The sequence below is a fragment of the Cetorhinus maximus genome, chromosome 1 (genome assembly GCF_964194155.1).
Source record: "Cetorhinus maximus chromosome 1, sCetMax3.hap1.1, whole genome shotgun sequence".
Classification (NCBI taxonomy): domain Eukaryota; kingdom Metazoa; phylum Chordata; class Chondrichthyes; order Lamniformes; family Cetorhinidae; genus Cetorhinus; species Cetorhinus maximus.
The window spans coordinates 205,212,974-205,226,754 of record NC_135879.1 but is presented as its reverse complement, the minus strand read 5'-3'; the positions used below and the strand labels follow the sequence as shown (position 1 = coordinate 205,226,754).

General features: G+C 39.0%; 1 protein-coding gene across 2 annotated transcripts in view; it reads left to right on the top strand.

Moving 5' to 3' along the window:
- Positions 1 to 13,781, top strand: part of wdr7 (WD repeat domain 7) — a 748,403-nt gene that overhangs the window by 85,583 nt on the left and 649,039 nt on the right. For both annotated transcript variants that reach the window (XM_078552151.1, XM_078552141.1), the window contains exons 5-9: positions 1,497 to 1,575; positions 3,438 to 3,612; positions 9,091 to 9,167; positions 11,955 to 12,074; positions 12,233 to 12,378. In XM_078552151.1, coding sequence (XP_078408277.1) covers positions 1,497 to 1,575; positions 3,438 to 3,612; positions 9,091 to 9,167; positions 11,955 to 12,074; positions 12,233 to 12,378 — 597 coding nt within the window. The remainder of the gene's footprint in view (positions 1 to 1,496; positions 1,576 to 3,437; positions 3,613 to 9,090; positions 9,168 to 11,954; positions 12,075 to 12,232; positions 12,379 to 13,781) is intronic.

The following is a 13,781-nucleotide window of genomic DNA, read 5'->3' as shown; positions in this document are numbered from 1 at the left end:
TCTCCACCTCTGCTTTAAATTATGAAGGTAACATTGTTGTTGCTTAATTTTAAAAGGTTCCACTGTGCTCAGTTAAGATGTTTTCAACAATCAGCTGATGTGAACTTCTGTTGAAATAAGCATCCTGCAGTACTTCTGGAACAAAAGATCGTTAGCACAATGCCATACTGCAGTGAGAAAGAATGTTTTCAGCCCTAATAACAAAATGCTAGAATGCTAATTGACAGAGCTTGTGCTTCTGTAAAAGGGCTGTGACCGACAGCTACAATTGTTTTGTGTTGAATTTAACAATTTTAAATGGTGCTAGTTTCCTAACCATAGAAGAATACTTTTGCCCTTGTGAGGTAGAGGTGAATAACGAACAATTCTGGCATTCAGGAACTCAAGTAATAAGGTTAAAGGTTGTTCTCTTTGGAAAAGAAAATTAAAGGTAATAGAAGCTTTCAAGATTATGAAAGGAACTGATGAAAATGATCCAAACAAATTGTTCACTATGGCCAAGGTTTCAGATCAGACAACATAAGTTTTGAAAATTGATAAGTTTAAGTGACAAAAAGCCAAATGGAATTTGTTCAAACCAAAGAATAGTGGTGATATGTAGTAGGTTATCAAAGGCCAATGAGGTGAATTGTATAAATGACTGTGACAATTAGATGTACTTTTGGAGGCAGAATTGAGAGTTATGATTAGCTGGTTGAACTCCATAAAAGGAACAGATGACCTCGATGTAATAACCTTTTTACACCTTCTAAGAATTTATGAGTTGCATGCTCTGGCCTATCCCATACAGTTGTGATGCCCTGTGCAGCACAACATATGCACCCCTCACCCCACCTGAAAGGTATGTGATGTCCTGGGAGTGGTGGAAAACCAAGACCAATTGGGGGACCATATCCGGGTGGAAAATTTCTTTCCAACTCCATTACTAGATCGAAAAATAATCCAGGAAACCTCTCTGGCTCTGCTTAATATTACTAGGTACCTACCTCTTCCATTGAAAGATATCTGCTCCAGGCAGTTTGCCTGGAGCGCTAGGATGAGAAACAGATCCAGCTTTCGTTTGAAGGAATTCAGTAAATAAGTGTTCACCTTGTGAGCCAGCAATCTATTACACAGATTCACTATTTTCTGCATGGAGCAGGTGGGGAAGAACCTCTTAACATTCAGTTTAATTCTGCCCATACATAACTTGAGAGTGTAACCCCCGATCCTCCCAAATCAATTCCATTGAAACAATTTATCTAAGCAACCGCAATCCCTTCATCATCTTGTAAACTTCGATCAAGTCGCCCTTATGTCTGTGCTTACCTAAAGTATGGAGACCTTGACTTTGTCTTGCAAACTAAGATAAATGAGTTAACTCCCAACATTTTGTGGAACCCTGTTGATGGAACTTCTGCATTATTCAAGACCTTTTTATTGCTCAAACTAAAATATGTTTAATTACATTTACAACATGATCTAAATTTTTTGCTCATTCAAAAAAATTCTTGCAGAGAGATGTGCCTTTGGGATGTGAGTGATGGCAGATGCATCGAATTTACTAAACTGGCCTGCACTCATACTGGCATACAAGTGAGTATACGTGAATTTGCTGTAACCCTTATAAGCTTCTACTTCTACTTCAAAAAAAATTCTGGAATGTAAATTAGTTCTGTCCTATTTCTGTGTTTTGTATTCTGGTGAAACAGAAACCACTCTCCCATGATGTAAAATTGATTGCATTACTCTGCAATTCAGGTCTTGAGTGACTTGGGAGCAGAGTGGTGTATAAGTAGCTCAGGGGCACTGTCTGTCATAGCTAGGTTGAACACCAAATATATATTTTTAGTGTGATTCCTTGGACAACCTGGGCACTTGATTATCTTATGAAGAGTATATTGTAGCATATTGAAAATGTAAATGTTGCCATGTTCGAAACAATTCAAATTTGCTGGCCAGAAGAGAGCTTTGTATTTGCATGTACGCAAGCATGAGTCAAGTTCAAGTGGGGCTTAGAATTATAGAGTCATTTTGTACAGATGGAGACCATTTGTCCCATCATGGGATAGGGTACAAGTGGAATTGGATTGGGGCTGGGCAGCCTGGCCAGGATACATTGAAATAGTCGAGTCTGGAGGTGACAAAAGCATAAATCAGAACTTTGACAGCAAATGGGCAAATACAAATGGGAAACATGCGATATTATGGAGGTGGAAATGGGTAGCCTTTGTGGACTACAGCTGGACTCAAGTGGACTCTGAGGCTGTGAGCTGTATGGTTTAATTTGAGACAATTCCCTGGGAGGCAGCTGTAATTAGTGACGTGAGTATGGAGTTTGTGGTGGAAGCCAAAGATATCTGGATGTTGGTCAAACAGGACAGAGGCAGTGGAGGAGTTGAGAAAACTGAGGGTGAGGTAGAGCTGGGTGTCATCAGTGTACATGTGGAAACTGACCTTGGAAGTGCACATGATATTGCCAATGGGCAACATGTAGATGAGGAAGAAGAGCCAAGTATTGTTCTTTTGAGAACTGAGAAACAATCATCTCCAGTGAGAAAATTCCCCAAGGTGCTTCACAGCAGGTTGTGCAGTCAAAAATTGGCACTGACTACAAGTTTGGTTGCAGAGATGCGTTTTGAGGAGGTTGTTGTAGGATGAAGGATTGGTAGAGAATTTTAGGCTGGGAATTCAAGAATTTAGAGCCTAAATGGCTGGAGGCACGCCAAACATTGGCACTAAGGGATGCACAAAAGGACAGAGTTGGAGGAACTCTGAGTTTTTGGAAAGTTGTAGGGCTGGAGAAGGTGGCAGCAATAAGGTGAGACAAGACCATGAAGGAGTTGGACATGAAGATGACAATTTTAAAATCGAGAAGTAAAGTTTCATCACAAATTTCACATGTAGTGGAGAAATGAAATTTGTTTCACAATAAGGCTGTATGCTTGATCAGTTGATATTTTCAAGACTATCATCAATTGATTTTTGTTAATTAAGTATATCAAGAGGTTATGGAATAAACACAGATAAATGGAGTTGGGATTGTAGATCAGCCATGATGTAATTGAATGGCAAGACACCTCCAAGGGTTCAGTGGCTCATTCCTACAACTACTCTGGAGGTAATGGCATTGACATGAAAGGAGAAACAATTGCTGGAAGTGATGGGGTTGGAATCAGATTGGTGAGAGGGAACCAAGTGGTAGGTACTTCTGCTGAACTAGGCAATAAGGAGGTGAGTTGGAGGAAGGTGGTATAGTCAACCATGTCCAAGGCTGCAGAGCACTTAAGGCTTAAGCGAGTTAAGTCTGTGGTTGCATGGAAACCTAATTAGAGGGATTCAAACTTGGCGTTGCATGAAAGATGGGCACTGATTTGGGAAATGAGAACATTGGCAATATTTAAAAAAGAGATAGGAATATAGTTTTTAATTTTCCCATTCTAATATTGTATCAATAGTTTTATCAGTTCAGCATTGGAACTCAACGAGAGGGAAGACTACTGTGCTATGGACATTACCCAGAAATCCTTGTAGTTGACGCCATTAGCCTGGAGGTCCTTTATTCTTTGGTGTCCAAGATCTCTCCTGATTGGATTAGTTCAGTGAGCGTTATACGTTCACTGAGAACACAAGGTGAGGAATGAATTTTGTGAACCTGCATTGAGATTATTTTCAAGTTATATTGGAGCTATAATTAGAATTTTAAAAATTTGTTATAGAGATACTTTTGAATGATCTTAATAAGTAATAGTCATCCATTATTTATATTCTTTGTGGCAAATGTATATGTCGTCTTCTTGGCAACTGTTCCCCACCCAACCCCCCAAAAAAATCATTGGCCATTTAAGCTTCTTTAGTTCCAAAATCATTGCCGAGATTGTAGAAATGACATTTCAAAGAATATAACCTGGTGTAGCATTTTGGGTTTTACGAGTATTCCCTGAGCATTAGTCTCAAGTTATGATATTTCTTGTTTGGAAAATGCTGCATTTTTGACTTAATCGTCAGTTGAAGGATGCAAGCAATTTGAAATCTTAATTAGCAACCAAAGAGAGAAGGGCTAGCTCTAAAGTTATTTATTTACACAAGTTTCTGTAGCTTTAAAATAATTGAGGAGGGAAACCTCAATTCGATAAAACAGACCAATGAGTGGTGTCTTAGGCCAACCATAAAGATGGTCTCCGTTCTTCATAGTTGATGGGATTATCATTATTGGCTAATTAAATTAGAAAACATCTAACGTCAGACATCTGCACAAACAGATGTAAGGCAGGGCACGAGGAAACTCCCCCTGACAGAGAGACACCAGAGAAGGTTGTGACCACATGTTACTTGCAACAGTGAAAGATGTGGTCACTCACCTTGGATTTTGATGACTTGAAAATTGACTTGAAAAATGATACGGTTACATTTTTAAAATATGTTGTAGAAAAGGAAGCAAGCTAAGTGTTACAGACTCTCTGTGAAAACTTTGTTCTATTTATTTCTGTATATTATGTAAAATAAACCAGTTTATTGGTTTAAAATCATGTCTTGTCTCACTAAATTATTTTCTAGTTACTTTCTGTTAAGTTGGTTAAATTGATCTGGTGGCACGGATAAAATTGTAGTAACTTCTATCTGTACGAAGGATTCTAGGTTGTGATTCCCAGGTTTAATTAGATGTTAGGTAGTTAGATTTGTAAGAAGTACAAAGTCCGCAAATGGGAGTGAATGATGATACTGAAGTTGAGATGATGTGTAGTTTTGGAAAAAAAAAATAATTTGTAACACCTAGGTAAGACCATAAGACGTCGGAGCAGAAGTAGGCCATTTGGCCCATCAAGTCTGCTTCCCCATTCAATGAAATCATGACTGATTTGGTAATCCTCAATTCCACTTTCCTGCCTTTTCCCCATAACCCTTGATTCCCTTACTGATTAAAAACCTGTTTATCTCAGCCTTGAATATTCTTAATGACCCAGCCTCTACGGCTCTTTGAGGTAAAGAATTACACAGATTCATTATCCTCTGAGAAAAGAAATTCCTCCTCATCTTTGTCTTAAATGGGCGATCCCTTAGTCTGAGATTATGCCCTCTGGTCCTAGACTCTCCACAAGGGGAAACAACCTCTCAGCATCTACCCTGTCAAACCCCCTAAGAATCATATAATTCTCAATAATGTTGCACCACATTCTTCTAAACACCAATGATTACAGGCCCAACCTACTCAACTTCTCCTCATAAGAAAATCCCTCCATACCTGGGATCGACATAGTGAACCTTTTTTGGACTACCTCCAATGCCAGTATATCTTTCCTTAGATAAGGGGACCAAAATTGCTCACAGTATCCTAGGTGTGGCCCAACTAGTGCCTTGTATAGTTTTAGCAAGACTTCCCTATTTTTATACTCCATTCCCTTTGAAATAAAGGCCAACATTCCAGTTGCCTTCCCTATTACCTTCTGAACTTGTATGTTAGCTTTTTGGGATTCATGCACAAGGACTCCCAAATCCCTCTGCGCTGCAGCTTTCTTCAGTCTTTCTCTATTTAAATAATATCCAGCTCTTCTATTCTTCCTGCCAAAATGCATAACCTCACATTTTCCCACACTATATTCCATTTGCTAAGTTTTTGCCCACTCACTTAATCTGTCTATATCCCTCTGAAGACTCTTTGTGTCATCCTCACCACTTGCCTCCCCACCTATTTTTGTGTCATCCGCAAACTTGGCGATAGTACATTCACTTTCCTCATCTAAGTCATTAATATATATTGCAAATAATTGAGGCCCCAGCAGTGATCCCTGTGGCACTCCACTAGTTACAGGTTGCCATCCCGAAAATGCCACCCTTATCCCAACTCTCTGTCTTCTCTTAGTTAGCCAATCCTCTATCCATGCTAATATATTACCCCCCAACACCATGGGCTCTTATGTTATGAAGTAGCCTTATGTGCGGTACCTTATCGAACGCCTTTTGGAAAACCAAATATATTACATCTTCTGGTTCCCCTTTATCTATCCTGCTTGTTACCACCTCAAAGAATTCTAATAAATTTGTCAGGCATGATTTCCCCTTCATGAAGCCATGCTGACTCTGCTTGATTATTATGCATTTCTGAATGCTCTGCTATTACATCCTTTATAATAGACTAACATTTTCCCATGTTAAGCTAACTGGCCTATAGTCACCTGTTTTTTTGTCTCCCTCCCTCTTTGAATGAGGGCATTACATTGGCAGTTTTCCAATCTTCTGGGACTTTTCAAGAATTTAAGGATTCTTGGAAGATTACTACTAGTGCATCCACTAATTGTGTAGCTACTTCCTTTAATATCTTAGGATGCAACCCATCAGGTCCGGGGAACTTATTGGCCTTTAGCCCCATTAGTTTCCCTCGTACTTTTTCTCTAGTGATAGTTATTATATTTATTTCCTCCCCCCACCACTTTTGTCCCTTGCTTATTTAGCATTTTTGGAATTCTATTAGTGTCTTCTACCGTGAAGACTGATGCAAAGTATTTGATCAACTCCTCTGCCATTTCCTGGTTCCCCATTATTATTTCCCCAGCCTCATTCTCTATGGGGCCTATGTTCACTTTGGCCTCTCTCTTTTTATATATTTAAAGAAGCACTTGCTGCCCATTTTTATATTACTTGCTAGTTTACCCTCAAAGTTTATTTTCTCCCTCTTCATTATTTTTTTGGCCACCTTTTGTTGGTCTTTAAAACTTTCCCAATTCTATGTCTCACCACCAATCTTTGTAACATTGCATGTTTTTTCTTTCAGTTTGGTATTATCCTTAATTTCCTTGGTTTATACCCTTCCTAGAATCTTTCTTCCTCACTGGGATATATCTTTGTTGAGAGTCTTGAACTATTTTCTTAAACGTCTGCCATTGTTCATCAACCGTCTTTTCTGCTGAACTCCTTTCCCAGTCCCCTTCAGCCAACTCTACCCTCATTCCTTTGTAATTACCCTTATTTAAGTTTTTCAATGTTCTTTCCAACCCAAGTTTCTCTCTCTAAAACTGAATGCTAAATTCTACCATATTATGGTCACTGATTCCTGGGGGATCTTTTGCTCTGAGATTATTTAAACCTGCCCCATTACACATTACCAGATGCGGAATAGCCTGATCCCTGGTTGGATCCACAACATATTGTTCGAAGAAACTGTCCCGAATATACTCTATGAACTCTTGCTCGTGTCTACCTCTGCTAATTTGATTTTTCCAACCTACATGAAGATTAAAGCTGCCGATGAGTAATGTACTGCCTTTTTTACATGCCCTCACTATCTCCTGATTTATTCTCTGTCCTATACTATAGCTACTGTTAGGGGGCCTATAGACGACTCCCACCAGTGTCATCTTCCCCTTGTTATTTCTTATCTCTGCCCATATGGATTCTACATCTTCCAATCCAAGATCATTCCATCTCGTACTAACAGAGCTCCCCCACCGCCCTTTCCTTCCTGCCTGTCCTTTTGAAAAGTCACATACCCCTGAGTATTTAGTTCCCAGCTTTGATCTCCTTGTAACCTTGTAATGGCTATAAGATCATACCCATTAACCTCTATTTGTGCAGTTAATTCATTTATTTTGTTCCAAATACTGTGTGCAATCAAGTAAAGTGCCATTAACTTTGCCTTATTACCATTTTTCCCCCTTTGACCCTTTGCTGCTTTCTTTTATGTTTGTCTGTCCCTTCCTGTCATGCACTGGGTATCATTACCTAAGTAGCTGCCCTGTAATGCTGCCAAATCCTTTTGCTTTGTAAGCCTACGTAGCCTCCCTCCAGAACCACCCCCCCCCCCCCGGCTTTCTAGGAGTTAAAATACCATTTCTGAGCAAATGTGCCCCAGGTTGTAGAGTAACATTTTAAAATTGTCCAAATTAACCAGGCTGTTTTGTATTACCAGCATCTTCATTAGATCTGATTCTCTCATGGTCACTGAGTATTGTGAAGTCCTGGTGCCTCATGAAACAACTGTGTAAAAGTAGACCTTTATAGATAGTCACAATTTAGACAAACTAAATATTCTTTCATTGCTTTTCCATCCTCAAAAAGTACTTTATAAACATTGCTATAAATATTTGTGGTAGCACTGAGCTGAAAGTGCAACTGTCTGCTGATTAAAAAAAAAATCATTTGTGAGACATGGACGCTGCTGGCAAGGCCAGCATTTATTGCCCATCCCTAATTTCTTTTAACTGAGTGACTTGCTAGTCATTGAAAAGGGCAATCAAAAGTCAACCACATTGCTGTAGGCCTGAAGTCACATATAGGCCAGACACAGTAAGGACAGCAGGTTTTTTATGACAAAATGCTAGTTACATGGTCACCATTATTAAGACTAGCTTTGTACTCCAAATTTTATTTATTACCGGAGTTTAAATTTCTCAGCTCCCATGGTGGGATTTGAACTTGCATCTCCAGATTGTTAATCCAGGCACCTGGATTACTTGTCCAGTAATATAACCACAATGCTTCCTTAATTGCCAGACTTGTTCAGTACTATGCTGTTTCTGATATGTGGGAGTAGATGGTTACTGTGTTTAATACTTTGCATTTCCATTCTGAGTTGAGTTGGCCTCTCTAGTTCAAAGCTAGTTATTTTCCATTGTTGATGATAAATGCATTCTCTGTTGGTGGAACCAGTTTCATTGGCTGTTTCTATTCCATTCTCTGTTTATACTGTGCAGTGGAATTAGAGTACTGGCAGGAACAAAGAATTGTGCATGTATAAAATTGATCAGGTTATACTTTTGTGACTTTATTATTCTGAATAAGGACTTTTTTCCATTGTCATGGTCTAACAGATCTACAATATTAAAATGTGGCCTGTATTAGGCTGCAAGCTCATTCACTTGCAGCCAGAAAAACATGGCACCTGGGGATGGCTATCGAGTTGCTGGTGGCAGTTTGCCCTAGGAAGTGACAAAATGATATGTGCCTGTGGAAGAATGAGCTCTCATCTGTATTTTGTTACAGGACTGGCTTCAGAGGCAGCTCTGTAATAGAAATAAGGTGCAATGCAAATCATACCAACATACATGACCTTTAGCTGAACGGTTTCCATTAAATGATCACTAAATGATCAGCAATTTGCTACTTTTCTATTCTCAGAGGATACAGTGGTAGCTGTTTCATTAACTGGAATTTTGAAAGTGTGGATAATTACTGCTGAAATCAATCGAATGCAGGTATGATTTTAAGTGTTTGGATAGTATATTTTTGTAAACCAGCAAGCTTTGTTTTGGTCAGAAGTTTCACATGTAACCTGCACTGTTACAGACACTACGAATAACTCTTATGTTAATACAGCCCTAAACTTGAGATTCCAACTGGTTTCTGAATACCAAATAGACTGGACTGGGAAATTTCTGGATCCTAACCCTATCCTTATTTATAATTAAAGGTTATTGCATTTTCAAGTGTACATATCTTATTTGTTTGCTTTTGTTCAATGCATTTATTGTAATTTCCATATCAAGTTTACCCTCTGGTTTACCTATAAGGTTGCTTGTGGTATAACCTGGCAGTGCGTATTCCATAATATGTTGGGTATTATGAACATGTTATGGAAGTTATGGTAGTTCATGGAGGCCTGGCTCCTGCCTTGTCCCACGCTTGATGTGGATTGGTGCCCCTCAAGCTAGAAACTAGTTGTGTGTCTCTAATTGAGAGAGGAGCCTACGATCCTTCATAGACTATGCCTAATTACCAACGTGTTGTCTGCTGTTGCTTTGGAGTTTGCATACATATAAAACTAAAACTTGTTTTTAAGTCTCCAGCCTTGGCATTTACATGAATGCTTCAGGGTAAGACCCTATATTGTGATCTGATCTTAAAACATTTCTTCAAGAATCAGAATGATACCAGGAATGAGGGGTTTCAGGTATGTGGAGAGAATAGAGAAGCTAGGATGCTTTTCCTTTGAGTAGAGAAGGTTGAGGAGAGAATCTACAGGAGATCCTCAAAATTTTGAAGGGTTTTGATAGAACAAATAAGGAGAAACTGTTTGCACTGATGGGCGGGGTCAGTAACCCATGGAAAAAAATTTAAGATAATTGATGAAAGAACCAGAGGGGAGCTAAGCAACTTTTTTACACAGCTTGTTAAGATACAGATTTACTAGGATGATATGAAGGAAAGAGGGTGCACTTTGGATGAGATACATGAAAAGCTAGGAATGTATTCACTCCAGTAGAGAGGATTAAGTGGAAATCCAAAAAAAGCGTTCAAAATTACCAGAGAGCTTTAGAGAATAAATAGTGAAAATATATTTCAATTCGTTGGTAAATTGGTAGCACAAGTGATCCCATTTAGAATTATTGCCAGAATCTTAATGAGAGCTAAGGCCAGATTATTTCTTTATTCAAACATTCGGTTATGTCATGTATGACAATTACTGCCAGAGTTTAAGACCAAGTTAGCTGAACACTGAAGAAAGAAAATTTTAAGAGCATAAAGAAATGTTAATGGAGTAGATAGCTCTGATATGGAGATAGCAGTAGCATAGACATATAGAACCGTTCACATCCACAATATATTCTGAAGTGTACTGCCAAGGACCCACCTACAGCATTGAGTTGAATGGTCAACAAACAGTGTTTGTTGAATTAGGGAGTCGAGGGTTCTGGGGAGCAGACAGGAAAGTGGAATTGAAGCCTCAATCCGGTCAGCCATGATCTTATTGAATGTCGGAGCAGGCTCAAGGGGCTGAATGGCATACTCCTGCTCCTAATTCTTGTGTTCTTGATCGTTGGTCAGAACTTCCAGAGAACTCTCAACTCTTGTTTGCACCTTTCATGGGATCTATTGCATAATCTGAACAAGCTGGTTGGGCTCATTTAATACCTTATGTGAAAGGTGACACTTCTGACGATGCAGCACTTCCTAACTATTACACCGAAATATCAATCTAGATTATCTATTGAAATCCTGGAGCAGGGTTTGAACCAACAATCTCTGAACGCAGACAAAGGTACTATAGCACTGGATCCAAGAATGTTGGAGAGGACATAAAAAGCAGAGGAGATTGCATAGGTTGGTGGGACAAGGGCTGGATGTACTTGAAGATGAAATGAGGATTCAAATTCAATGCACTCATTATTGTAGATCATTGAGGACAGAATGATAGTTAAAAGACTTAATGTAACAGACTGCAGGTACTGAGGTTGATGTTTGAACAAGTTAGAGTTTATAGAGGTAGGAGAATGGGAAGCTGGCAAAGAGGACAATGGAGAAGTCCACTCCGGAGTGACAAAAAGGTCGCAAACATTTTTGGTAGTAGCTTCAAGTAATGTCCTGTCCTAATAATGGAACAATTCAGATTGTCTGAGGAATATTGAGAGCATGCATTCCCATGATTCTCAAAGATCAATCAAATTACTGGAAGGGTATGAAAGTTTTGTGATTCTCATAGACCAAACTGATCTTGTGTATCGCACAGTCGGAAGACCTGATCTCAACATTTTTAGTAAGATGAATAAACAGAGTTTTAGAAATAGCTTGTTTAATGGTCTTGGAGTTCTCCTTAAAAGCATATAAATACATTCGGCCAAGACAAGCTCAGCACTGGAAGTTAAGTACCTGCCTCAGGTGCGAAGTTGAATTCCTTGTATAGGCAAGGTTCAAACTTCTTGGGAATGTTGACTTAGTTCCTCTTTAAAGGTTATCATCCTAAGAGGTCACAGTGGAATTAGGCACTGATCAAAGTGCGAATGAATTGACAGGGGTATTTGAAAATGTGGGATTGCTTTATATGTTTAGTTTTCCTAGTTCAGTTATTGAATGAGAAAAGTATTATGCACGTAACAATAGGTGGTTGAGTGTTGGCCTTAATGCTGTTAGCTTGGATTATTGATCGTTAAACATCTGTTTTCTTTGCAACATTAATAATTAATTGCAGTGCATTACTTCCTCTAATTTTGGATCAGAACTGTGACAAGCACAGAAATGCTTCATCTGCTTTTTCTAATTTATAGGATACTGAGCCAATATTTGAAGAAGAATCCAAGCCCATTTACTGCCTAAACTGTCAAAGCATTTCATTTTGCACATATACACAGCAATCCCTGCTGGTGGTTTGCTCCAAATATTGGAGGGTAAGATTTTTATTCATGATTTTGTGGAAGAATTAAAGTTGTGTGATCAAGCTTTTAAATATAAAGCGAGAATTTTAAAATATTTTAATCCATCCAAACGCTACGGAATTTGCACTTAATTCTGTAGGTAGGATTCATTTCTTTGCTATCTCTTTCAGGTGTTTGATGCTGGAGATTTTTCTTTGTTATGCTCAGTGTCCAGTGAGGGTGATCAGTCTTGGACTGGGGGTGAATTTGTTGATGCCGACAAGGTTGTCATTTGGACAGAAGATGGAAGTAGCTTCACTTACCGACTACCAGCGAGGTATTTGTCTTAAATTTGAATATATTTTTCAATTTTTTTTTTCTTTTCTTGCATGGGCTGTGGGTGTTTCTGGCAAGGTCAGTATTTGTTACCCATCTCTGATTGCCCTTGAACTGAGTGGCCCGCTCGGCTATTTTAGAGGGCAGTTCAGAATCAGCCACATTGAGGGGCCGAATGGCCTACTCCACATATGTTCTTATGTGGGTCTGGAGTCACATGTAGGCCAGACAAGGTAAGGATGGCAGATTTCCTTCCCTAAAGGGCTTTAGTGAACCAGATAGGTTTTAACAACAACCGATGATAGTTTCCAGATTTATCAATTGAATTTATATTCCACTAGCTGCCATGATGGGATTTGAATCCAAGTCCTCAGAGCATTAGGCTGGGCCTCTGGATTACAAGTCCAATGATTTTAGCACCACGCCGCCATTTCTCCCAAATGTCGAATGTTGATTAATAATCAGTTGGAGATCTTTCTCGTTGCTGTTTTATTTTCTACACTTTCCAAATCATGTAAAGGTACCAACTCCTAATGTGTGTTGCTCTGATGATTGCGCTTATAATTAGCAGCTGATTATCACCTGTTGGTTAGCTAATTTTAATGTTCTGATTGGTGACATATGTTAAATACAAAGCTGAGGGAAGGCAAGTGAGTGAACATGATTCAAATTAGGTCTTTTGTATTGCATGCTAGGTTGACAGAAAATATTAACATTCTGATCAGTGGTATGTGTGAATTAGCGTGATGAGACAGAAACAAACTGTGTTTCATCATCTTAATTTGAGTTCTTTTTCCAAACAGAATAAATGAATTAAATTTGAATAGCTCTAATTACCTGTTATATTTCAGTGATGGTATGTACAATGGTTAAATATTCTTCAATAAAAACATAAAATGCTGGCGATACTAAGCAGATCAGCTGACCATAATAAGATCATAAGACGTAGGGGCAGAATTAGGCCATTCAATGAGATCATGGCTGATCTGATAATCCTCAACTCCATTTTCCTGCCTTTTCCCCATTACCCTTGATTCCGTTACTGATTAAAAATCTGTCTATCTCAGCCTTGAATATACTTAACGACCCAGCCTCTCCAGCCCTTTGTGGTAACGAATTACACGGATTAACTATCCTCTGAGAGAAGAAATTCCTCCTTATCTCTGTTTTAAATGGGTGAGCCCTTATTCTGAAATTATGCTCTCTGGTCCTAGACTCTCCCACAAGATGAAACAACCTCTCATCATCTAACCTGTCAAGCCCCCTAACAATCTTTTTTGTTTTAATAAGGTCGCCTCTCATTCTCCTAAACACCAATGAGTACAGGCCCAACCTACTCAACTATCCTCATAAAGAAATCCCTCCGTACCTGGGATCAACCTAGTGAACCTTCTCTGGACTGCC